This window comes from Rhinopithecus bieti, unplaced genomic scaffold (assembly GCF_001698545.2).
Source record: "Rhinopithecus bieti isolate Rb0 unplaced genomic scaffold, ASM169854v2 scaffold_19, whole genome shotgun sequence".
Classification (NCBI taxonomy): Eukaryota; Metazoa; Chordata; class Mammalia; order Primates; family Cercopithecidae; genus Rhinopithecus; species Rhinopithecus bieti.
Window position 1 is genome coordinate 2,072,745 of NW_016803360.1, and position 12,529 is coordinate 2,085,273.

The 12,529-nt window shown below is 33.6% G+C and overlaps 1 protein-coding gene across 1 annotated transcript in view; it reads right to left on the reverse strand.

Moving 5' to 3' along the window:
- Window positions 1–12,529, reverse strand: part of PTPRK (protein tyrosine phosphatase receptor type K) — a 586,650-nt gene that overhangs the window by 234,494 nt on the left and 339,627 nt on the right. The window contains exon 7 of the mRNA XM_017879345.1: window positions 6,473–6,766. Within this exon, the coding sequence (XP_017734834.1) occupies window positions 6,473–6,766 (294 nt within the window). The remainder of the gene's footprint in view (window positions 1–6,472; window positions 6,767–12,529) is intronic.

The following is a 12,529-nucleotide window of genomic DNA, read 5'->3' on the forward strand; positions in this document are numbered from 1 at the left end:
TATAAGGAGTAAGGAAAGGATCCAGTTTCAGCTTTCTACTTATGGCTAGCCAATTTTCCCAGCACCATTTATTAAACAGGGAATCCTTTCCCCATTTCTTGTTTTTCTCAGGTTTGTCAAAGATCACTGCTCAGTGAAATAAAAGAGGATACAAACAAATGGAAGAGCATTCCATGCTCATGGATAGGAAGAATCAATATTGTGAAAATGGCCAAACTGCCCAAGGTAATTTATAGATTCAATGCCATCCCCATCAAGCTACCAATGAGTTTCTTCACAGAATTGGAAAAAACTGCTTTAAAGTTCATATGGAACCAAAAAGAGCCCGCATTGCCAAGACAATCCTAAGTCAAAAGAACAAAGCTGGAGGCATCACGCTACCTGACTTCAAACTATATTACAAGGCTACAGTAACCAAAACAGCATGGTACTGGTACCAAAACAGAGATAAAGACCAATGGAAGAGAACAGAGTCCTCAGAAATAATACCACACATCTACAGCCATCTGATCTTTTGCTATGGTTATAACACTAGCCTGTCAATTCCTTAAGAGTAGGAATGTTGTCTTCTCAATGTTTTATCTTCTGTAGTCCTGTGTGTGACAATGTGTACAACTGGGGCCCTCACTAAAATTTGTGAAATAATTAAACATACCATCTGATACACAGTAGCTCTTGAATTTATCTCCAATCTCTCATGATTTTCCCTTCTAATCTAATGTATTATACCATTTTTTCATGTGTATTAATATTGCACAATTCACATATTTGAAAAAGTAATTCAAACAATGAAGTTATTCACTGATAACATATCGTTAAAATCCCCTTATAAAAGTCCCTTCTTGATTATTATGAATAATATTTTCTAGGAATTTATGGATTTCCTGTTTCTGATTTGAAATGAGAAAGATGCTATGGAGAAAACTACAACTTATTTATATATATGTAAGCATGTTTTCACGATCTCTCTGCTTCTAGGCCTTCCTTAACTTCCAGAGATGGGATGATCCTTTTACAAACAAATCTAGTAATGTCAGTCTGTATCATACAAACAACTAGGCAACAGGTGGATTATGTTATACTTAGCTGCAGCTCACCTGCCAGCCTCAGTTCTACCACAAGCGCACAGTTAGCCAGTAATCCACCTGTCCATCTATTTTCAGAAACCCAAAAATATCACCAGTGTTTACTAGGAGGTAAAAACATGCAGTTTGCTCTCATTTTATTCATTTCACTTTGCATTTACTCTTTTTATAGGTCTGGTCCCTAGTGACTTCCAGGAGCTTAAGTGCAAGACATTGGTTGTATAACTTTGAAGACCTATTAATTAACACAGTACTGTTAACGAAGAAAGAAGCCAACAGAAGTTCTTTTCTGAATAAATATTTTCAAACAGAAATATTCTCTACAGAATCTAAAACCAAAATTAGGTTATTATTCACAAAAAAGAAATCTAAAATGGGATTTTATTCTTAGATTCCTAAGAAAATTGAATAACTGCTTCCATTACTTTTCTTAGGGCTTTTTACCTTTAGTATTTTTGAATTCAGTAATAATAATAGCATTGTCTTTTAAATTTCTTGCTCAAAAACAATCAAAAGCCATATAAAGATCATATATAAGCAGTTCATACATTTCAAAAAAATTTAAAGCAAGCATTGATATAAGCCAACAATTTAAATCAAATAGTAAGTCATCCTTATATTGTGAAACCGAACCAATTCTTGGAAGAGTTGTGTATTTTGTTTCAACCTCTAGGCTGAGTGTTAACGGTTACTAGTCTTTGTGATTGGTAACTATCTTAAACCACACTAGATATCAATATATGGTACCATTTTGCTGATGGTGCTACAGACTGAAGGCTAAAATTTAACTTCTCACTTTGTGGTTTCTGGTATATGCCTGAATATTATTTTGTTTTGTTTTTCCTTCCATTTTGGATTTAGGACAAGAAAAAAATGCATTTTTAGTAAATGCTTACTTTTAAAATAAGACACTCTCCTTTTCACTGCTTCATAGATCTAAATGTTTCACTGAAAATTGCCAAGAGCATTGAACTTCAATATAAGAGTAGAGAGTAGTTTTCCCAACTGCATAAATGTATTATATTCTGGACACTCTGAACTATTGACCTTCCCTATGAGAGAGATGCTGCTAAAACGTCAGTTAATCATAAAGCAGTTCCACAATGGGTTACCCAGAAGCAGAAGGCAATTTAAAAGAGCAATTTTAACATGCAATTGCCAAAGCATGCAACACAGACAATTTCTGATGATGGCATATTTTATTTCCATTTAATAAGAGAAAGAGAAACAGTATTTGCCTAGCTTCTATACCAGATGGTATACCCAGAGGAAACAGACACACCGAATAAAAGCAAGCATACTTTCTCTGATTGTTCATTGGAGTTTTTGAATTGCTTCCCTTTTAAGACAGCTTTGCATTTATACCCTTTTAAAAATTTCTGAAGTGCCTGAAGAAACATTACGTGAACAATAGCATGGGTCAGAGTATAAAGTAACAGTGAAATAATCATATCTCTCAGGTTCCTAGAGAAGCATGAGGTAGGCCTCAGTGGTTTCAGCCTTCGGAGGCTGTAATTACCACTCCTAAGTCAGAGACCCTGAAGCAACTAATTGCAGTTACCAAATGATTATAATGCACTTTGGAAGGAAAAAAAAATAGCTTTGGCAACCAGACAGGATATTTTCAGAAAAGGATAAAATAATACACTTCTATACTTTAACCGTTTAAAGTATTGAAAACACAGCATGTATTTGAGAGTTAAGCACTAATCAATTGGGCTTTCAATAAATTTGAAGTTGCAAATATTAACCTATGTTTTCTCAGAGAATAAGTTAGCCATGCAGACTCCATTTTTTAAAATGTACATCTCTTCCAGATCTTACTTGTGCTGTTATTTACTCACGCTATACTATTATAAGAGGGAGGAAATCACCTATGATAGGAATAAGAGGAATACATATTAAGGCCATTAAAGTCTGAGAAAAGGAGTTGAGGCCCATCTGTCTGATATTGGACAAGTCACTGTTTTGTTTTTGTTTCCTGGGTCTTAAATTTACCAACTAAAAAGTGAGAAAATAATATATCTAACTCACAGGATTAGTGTGAAAATAAAATATCATGATAGATTCCTTCATATGTTGATTCTACAGTAGTATTAATACTTAGCCACAAAAAAATCTACATTTTCATTTGAAAATGTAAAATTTATTAATATAAATAAGGAAAACCTTGTACTGACTTGCTAGAAAATTATGTATTGACAGATTTCCGTCAGATAAACATTTACTATTATCAGAAATAAAAGGTCAATGCCTCAAATACCTTAAAATGGAATTTTAAAACAGTAAATTGTAAGTAATTTACTTTTGATTGGTACTTATTTTAAAGCCACCTAGTCTAACATGTTGAGACTATTAAAATAGCTGCTTCAAAATAATCAACATTTATTCAGTCAGACGATATTAATGGCAAATTCCACAGCTGTAACATGGAATAGTCCCAGTCCTAATTAAAAAAGAATGGTTTATAAATCTAGTATTCAGTTCCTCTTATAGAACCAGTATTTAGGCATGCAGAATTTAACAGAATTAGATGGTAACTTCCTCCAAAGGTTATGTTTGGAGTCTCAGAGGTATTTCCCAAGATTATGAAGCATTTAAAGTTTCTGCAATCTGTACTAAAATTTAGTTAATATCATAGTTAACATAAACTGTGTTCTATTCGTTGATATGAGCTTCTGGGCTGAGGCCAATAGTGGTACTGGTAATTTCAAGTCTGGGGGACCCGAAATTTGGGGAAAGAGAAATGGATTTTAAAGAAGGGAAGTAGATGGACATACATCATAATGCTAACTAACACTGACTCTTTATTTAATTATACTATATACATCAATTATGTTCCATTTCTCCTTTTTATAGACTGTTTAAAAATTAATACAACATATACTTACACAAGCTTCTCTTTCTTTTCTAATAATAGAGCAAGATTAGTAGACATTCCTGATGAAATAGTAACTATGGTTTCTCTCAAATTTGCAGAAAAATCTAGTTTATAAGTACTTCCCTCCCCCAAAATCTTGCAGACATACCTTATGAGGACATTAATTAGCTACAGTAAACATGTGTGATAAAGACTCATTACATGCGAAAGATAGTTTTAAAAACAAACTTAACACCATTGGGAGTAAAACTACAAGTGATTGGGCCTGAAAGCATTTTATGCCACAAAGAATACACAAATTAAATGTTTCTCAGGAAAGGAATCAGATAAAAAGACTAGTATAATTCCAAAATATCAAGGCATTTATAAGTTAGAAAGCAGCTATGGGCCGGTAGCTCACGGCTATAATTCTAGCACTTTGGGAGGTCGAGGTGGGTGGATCACTGTAGATCAGGAGTTCGAGACCAGCCTGGCCGACATGGTGAAACCCATCTCTACAAAAATACAAAAATTAGTCGGGCATGGTAGTGCGTGTCTGTAAACCCAGCTTCTCGGGAAGCTGAGAGAGGAGAATTGCTTCAATGTGGGAGGCAAAGGTTGCAGTGAGCCAAGATCGCGCCACTGCACTCTAGCCTGGACAACAGAGTGAGACAAGAAAGTAGCTATGAGTGTAAGTTAATTATCCTCTATTCCCTCTCACGTAGATAAGGCTATTCTCAGTATAAAATACTTCAAAGCACTTTATAGTAATATTTTTACTTAAACAGTCCAACGTCCACTCAGAACATAAGCATAGGGATAAATCAATATTCATTAACATGTTTTATCCACTTAACACAGTATAACTGGCTTTAAAACACAACATTATTTACATGCAATCTCCATGGCTTTCACATCTGGAACCAAATTTCAAATAATTCCTAAGTTAAACAAAACTTACATTATATTAACAATACACTGCGTGGTAATGCTAACTTTTTAAATATCTATTTTGACAAAAATAACAAATAAAGCAGGTGAAATACTTAAAAGAAAGTAGTTTGGGCAAAGGAAGTCAAGAGGGAAACCAATGGAACACCAAATTGTCAACATTGTTACAATTTATATATACATTATAAATTTATGTATATGTAGAAAAGTGTAATTTTATTAGAAAACATATGTATGCAATATTTTTAGTAAAATTGACTCCATAATTCATTTTTACATATTAGCATGGGATATTAATTTTGGAATAGAGAGTGAACTACTTTTTAGTTTCCAAATTGCTTCCTCTTTAAATGATTTCTCTGACTAGTTGAGATTATGGAGTCAACTTGCCTCTCTCTTGGAGAGTTTACCTTCTATCATAGAAACAATTTGTCACATGACCTCGATTGAAAGAACATAGCCATACAGAATATTTGAAAAGCAAATTGTGAGATTTAGGCTGAGCCATGGAGATTTACCCAACATCTTCTATCTTAAGCTCCTTTTCAACCACCAGATCAATGTATACAGCAATCAGCAAATTATTGGACTCTCTATCATCTAAGTCTCAGGCTAATAGTTGAGAAGTTAAATTTCCTATTAGTGAATATCTTTCAGCAAGAGCTTTTGATATATAAGTATTATTCTGGATTAAAGAATTTTTATTCTTTAATACATCAGGTAACCGAATGGATTTTGCTTGGATTGTAGCTCAGTACCCCTGGTGGGTAGCCCAACAATACTGTCAATGATAAACAGATGCTTAAGAAACAAAAGACAAAATAAACACTACACTAAAACTGTACTCAAGTAACTTAGATATTTAAACTCTTGGCTTTTAATTCATAGCTAACAATTCCTCCCATTATAACATAGTAAAGAACCATGATGTGTGGTTATACACAATTTTTAATTTTTATTTTTTGTGTTTTCTCCATATGCTATTATTTTCACTACTCAGTTTTAGTCATGAGGAAGGCAATAGAAAGGCTTAAAATTTAAGGAAAATCTGTGATCTGCAGCCGGGTGTCAAGCTCCTGAGGTTGTCCTCAACAACAGACATTCTGAAGAAAATAGTTATCTCACCGAGGCATTGTCCAGACTAACTTTTCTTATCCATATTATAAGATGTGGCCTTTACACTGACTATAACAAAATTACCGAGGGACATAATTTCCACATGGTAAAAAGAGTATTCGGTATTTGCTTGAACTAAATTGATTTTTTCTCCTAATAATACTTTCAATTACAGCTATCAGAGATTTTTGGACTATGTAGCAGGCTCACCAAAATTACCATGCCAACAAAAGACTCTAGATTCAGAACAATCATGGATTGATAATAGAGAAGCACTCCCATGTTCTCAAATCAGTCAAATTATGACATAATCAAGGTGATGATTTACCTAATTCATTGGAACTCTTACTAGTGTGACTATATCATATATCAAATAAGGAGAACCTTCAGTACTGCATGTATTAATGTGTCTTATGCTAGATTCCTTCACAAGGTAGAAAGGCCTGCTACTCAGTCTTACCTGCGCATTTTGTTCTGGTGATTAGTGGAGGTCCTGGGAGCCCCGTTCCACCTTCACCAGGTCTTGTAAGAAGAACTCGGATCTCATATTCGGTATCTGGATCTAAATGCCATAATTTGTAAGTTGGAGCATTGACTGCATGGGTTTCTGTCCAGGATCCTGATGTCATTTGGTACTCTACTTCTTTTAGGATGATAGGACCATCGCCAATGATCGAGTTGGCATTTAGTTGGATCAGCAAATATGTAGGCCCAACACCAAGTAGCTGAGGAGGAGCAATGGGTCTTGGTGGTTCTAGGAAAGATGAGTGGGCACTTCAATTAGTAAGATTTAAAATAATCATAGATATATTAATGTCTAATAAGGCCTAAATGCTTAATGGATCATTTATCAGAAATGCATACTAAATACTTAAAAGAAAACTAGAACATGCATGATGTGTCAATTGTACTTTTAAAGAACATATAAGTTTGCAGGTACATATGACCATTTTAACATAATTTTTCTTTTATTGAAAACACATTTTTTTTTCAGGAGATAATCTTGTAAAGACACAGTATACAAAGGAAATAAAAAGAAAATATTTAGATATGGATAGCTCTAATTAGCTTCTAAGAGAGTAGAGTTGATCTTTCACAATTTATTTCATTCATGAACTATGACCAAGAGGTATTTTTCTGTTTGCTTTCCTTGCTACATCTCCACAGTTTCTACAGATGAGTAAAGGAAGAAAGAATAGCATAACTGAACTCAGAAACTGATGCCCGGTGCTAACTTGTTTCCACAAACCTGCCTCACAGTATGACAAACTTAAATTTACACCTAGGCACAATCACAAATCACTAAACATCATTGGCTTTAGGGAGCAGCATAAGATAAGGCAATTCACCAACTATTAAACTCAAATGTCAAAGGCACACTATAATTTAATTTTGGATATCTTAAGATATTTTGCTTGAAAGAAACTTTGGAAAACATTACTTCAACGTTTGAATTTACAGAAATTATGAATGACATATTAAAGCACGTTTTTTCTTTCATTAGAACAATGTCGCTGAAATGAGACACTGAACTTTATGAAGGACTCAACAGCTATAGCTCTGTTCGTATGGTCTTTCCAAAAGGAGTAATAAGTCAAGAAGTTCTCTGAATTCATGGAACACTTCTCATTTTTCTTGGGAAAGTCAAAAGACCTAAAGAAAGTGTTAATCTTAATAAAGTAGTAATCGCTCAAAAATTGATTTAAAAGTTTTTTTAAAGAGTTGGAGCAAATCACATAAGGTAAAACTATTACACACAACCACAAAATGCTCCCTCATCCCAACCCACTCCAGGTATGGGGTGGACTGAAGAAGGCACAAATAGAGGGAAGTCATGAGCACATAATCAATATCTTTCTAGTTGGATTTTTTATTTCAATGGCAATGCATTGCATGAAAAAATATAATACGAACAAGGCCTGTAGACAGGTTTTACCTTCGTATGTCAGTTTAAATGAAACAAGAATGTTCAGGTGCAGACCAGGATTTTCTTGTTAAACCTGACTGTATAAAAGTACAGTTTTCTAGCTTAAAAGCCTCTGAATTACAAACAACCTTAAAATTAGGAATAAGATTACCTGGTCTGTACTGCTACACAGGCTAAAGTAATTTTCAAGAAGATTCTTTCAAAATTCATATGCACAAACATTAATTGAGTAGCTATTAATTGTTAGGCTGTCCTACACATTGGGTATCCATATAACATTGTAGGGGAGACACTGTAAAAAGAAATCAATGAATTCATTATTTTAAACTGAAATTTATATAGAAAAAAAGACTGATAAATCATGAATGTAATATCAATACTTTTCTGTCCAAAATCACTTGAAGGACATAAGTTACTCCTCACAAGTATTCATGGCTCATTATGGCAATAACTTTTAAACTAATTATTGGTAGAACCACATGACCTTGGGATTCACTGTGCTCATGTTTAAAACAAAAACAAAACTAAGATCAAAGATGATAACATATGCTATATGAAGTGCAAACATTTATAATTTCTATAAAAAAGTGGTTAACACATGATTTATAAACTTTAACTACAACATGCATTCCTGATAGTTTGCAAATTGTTTAAACAATATGCAGTCAAAATTGCATAGCAGGTGAACTCTTTCCATTTTCACAACTGAATTCAATGGAGAAGTTATTCACAAAAGAAAAGAGTTTGAATGAAATAAACAGTTTAGAATTTTCATTTATGAACTACAGAAAGACAGAACTAGACATTTCATACCATGAAATTTTACCAACTGCTCTAACAACTTTTATACTCAGAGTTTTAAAAAGTTTTCATAGACAGGGAGAAAGTTGATGCATTCTCAAACCCTAAACTAAAATGAAACTGAATCGAGAAATGAACATAACAGAAAAAATGTAAATGTCTTCCGAGATTACCTAAATGCTGCACATATTTTAAGAAGCAGTCTGTATTTTGTGAATAAACTGAGTTGTCTCATATGTGCAATGTTTGTTTTCATTCCAGATGGCTCATATACTAACTAATTTAAGTAGGAAAGAATGCTAAATTTACAGCTCACTAGGGTTCTACCCCAGTGTAGGGGTAGAATAAACAGGAACAATGTGCCAAGTGAATTATACATAACAAAACATAGTTAATCATAAATTTATAGATATTCTGAAACCTGAACTTATGTGTGTATATCAAATGTTGAATCTCACCAATCAAAACTCTGCACACTATTGCTATGGAAAATAAGGAGAAAACCTAAGAGAGCAGAAGATGAGAGAGGAAGGAAAGAAAAAATAGCCATACCACAACATAAGAAACAAGTGAAAGAAAGAAGAGAAATAAGTGAAAAAGTAAAGCATAACATTAATTCCAACATTTCTATTTTAGGGAAGTGACATATAAAAGAAAACAAAATTTGTAGTCTGGAAACCTAATTAGAAAAAACACTTACATATTAATAGTGGTGTAATCTTAAATATATTATTTAACTTCTTCATATTATATTTCCTCATTCATGCACTAGGCATTATTTGAAGAATTTTTAAAGACTCAACTCCTAAATACACCAACAAGCCCTATGTGATGCTAGGTTGCTTTGTTCTGTTTTGCCATAGAGCATATACATTTTAACAATGAAAATTAATATTCAACACTAGTGTTGTTTGTACATGAAGAAATGAGTTTGATGTAATCAGTCAAGACTTGGTCAGAAGGGTAGTAGTTCACTCTGGCCAGTTTTACATCTTACTTGCCATGGTGAGGCCAAAAATGGAGGCAGGCCAGCAATCAAAGCAATTGCTCATTGGAAATGTGGCAATGTTAAGAGAGGCTTAAAAGCATATATATTGATTAACAGCATGATTTTCAGTTGTAAAATCTAGCATTAATGAGGTTAATATACCACTACATATTAAATTTTTATGTTGGAGGTAAAAAGTAGCTTTATATTAGCATGTGTATTTTGTTTTCAGGCCCTTGAGAACAATGGGGCTTATTTATAAAATCTCTATTCATTTCCATAAATTATGCATGAATTTTAATCAGTTCACAAATGAACAAGTAATTGTTCTGCAGCAATATTAATATTCTTCATAACTTAATACACAACCAGACCCAGAGGTGTGGTGCGAATAAATCCCAGTTGTACAGGAGGTATCAACTGAAGCATGCAATCCCCAAACTATAAGATAAACTTTGCCGATGTTACCAATTAACTTTCAATTAATGACTTATATTCATTATTCTAGAACTGAACCTATTATAAAACCCAATTATATATTCAAATTGTTTTGTTTTTATTTAAAATAATTTTAAAAGTGTCCTGAAATCAAGCAAATCATTATGAAAGAATATTCCCATTCCGTTATTCCTAATATAATGCTATTTTACAAACACATGTGTCACTTACCAAAATTCAGTTAATTAATAAAATGCAGAATAAGAAATAGAAGCTACAAATCCAGGAAAAGTCAGCACAAAGTAAATGTCAAGGCAAAAGACACTTCTACATTAGTTTCCCAATTAGATGAATTAAATACCTCTCAATCCTACCTCCTTCCTAAGGGTTTTATTTGTCAATGGGGCCTTGACATAAAGTATCCTAGGATTAGTCCCACCACTATAGAAGGAGGCAATGATATTTCATTATTCTCTGATGACTGCTGCAACAAATTACTACAGACTTGGTGACTTACAACAACAGAAATTCTCTCCAAGTCCTGGAAGCCAGAAATCTGAAATCAGTACCACTCGATTAAAATCAAGCTGTCAGAAGGCCATACTTCCCACAAAGGCTCTGGGAAAAAATCAGTTGATTAAGTCTTCTAATTTCTGATGAAGCTGATATTCCTGTCTTGTGGCCACATCCTTCCAAATTCCTTTCATTTGCTCACATTGCCTTCTCCTCTCCTGTCTGTAGTCACATTTCCCTCTGACTTCCATATGGTTATGGATGCTTGTGATTGCAGTTAGGGCCCATATGTATCATCCAGGATCTTCTCACCATTTCAACATCCTTAACTTAATCACATCTGCAAACATCATTTTTCCATATAAGGAACATTCACAGGTTCCAAGGATTAGAATCTACTTGGGGGGCATTTTTCAGCCTACCACAGACATGGACTATGATCTCATCCTTCCTCCTGCCAGATATTTCAACTCCACTTTTTCTCCAGTTTGATAGAACGCTTGTGAGCAGAAAATACTTCACCTATGAAAGTTTCTGAGCTGGGTTCAGAGTAGCAGATTATTTAAAAGTTAATAATTTTTTTTAATCAATTTTTTTTTTTTTTTTTTTTTTTTTTTGAGACGGAGTCTCATCTGTTACCCAGGCTGGAGTGCAATGGAGCAGTCTCGGCTCACTGCAACCTCCGCCTCCTGGGTTCAAGCTATTCTCCTGCCCCAGCCTCCCAAATAGCCAGGACTACAGGTGCACACCACCACACCCGGCTAGTTTTTGTATTTTTTAGTAGAGACGGGGTGTCACTATATTGGCCAGGCTGGTCTCAAACTCCTGACCTCGTGATACGCCCACCTCGGCCTCCCAAAGTACTGGGATTACAGGAGTGAGCCACCACACCCGGCCCATATTTTTCTTTTTACTATTTATTATGAAAGGGAGTAACAGAGATGATGAAAATTATGTTTTATAGGAGTCCATTGCTCCATCAACACATTCAACACTAGAATGTTTGCCTTGGAGATGGAATATCTTTTATTTGCTACTTAAATGAAAGAATTTGTTTACTTAAATGAAAGAATCACGAAGTCAATTTTACTCTGTTTCTTTATAATTTACCTCACTAAAATTTTTATCCAGTTCTGGTTCCTGTTAGACAACAAATTCACAATGCTTCTCATTGTTTAGTTTTCTTCCCTACTACCTACTGGAAGTGCAAGAAAATGGACATGAGGGAGGTTAAGGTGAGGAAGAATGACATCATTGGGCCATCTAATTCAGGCATTTATCAGCTTACACTACGATAATTTTTAAATGATTTTAATTTATGTCAACAAGTTGGTAACACAATTTAATAAATTATTGAGCATTTCAAGAAACTTAATATCACTGATGAATAGAAAGATGACCTTTGTTCCCATAACAAACGGAAAGCAGTTTATTCATATTTAGAAGCAATTTATTTGAACATTAAATATCATATGTACAATAACACAATTTAATTTTTCCTTAGATGTTAAAATAAGAAGTGTACATTTGAAAATTTTTAGATTTAATAAGGTTTCTCCTACCATGCCAGTTTAAAAACTGAAACCCAGATATATTTATGAGAATTCTTTTATGATTTCACACTGTTATTTTTCTGAAACTTCAAATTTTCAATCCTCACAAGTTCCTTAGGACTCAAAAAACTCATCATAAATTTAGCTCATATTTTAGCTTACAATGTAATCAGCAAATTCTACACGCTTTAATATAAACAACTATTAAGTTTTATTTACATATTTGTACAGTAATAGAATTTAGTTAAATTTGTTTTATTATATTAAAATCTATTTTTAAAACCATCAATTCAAGTG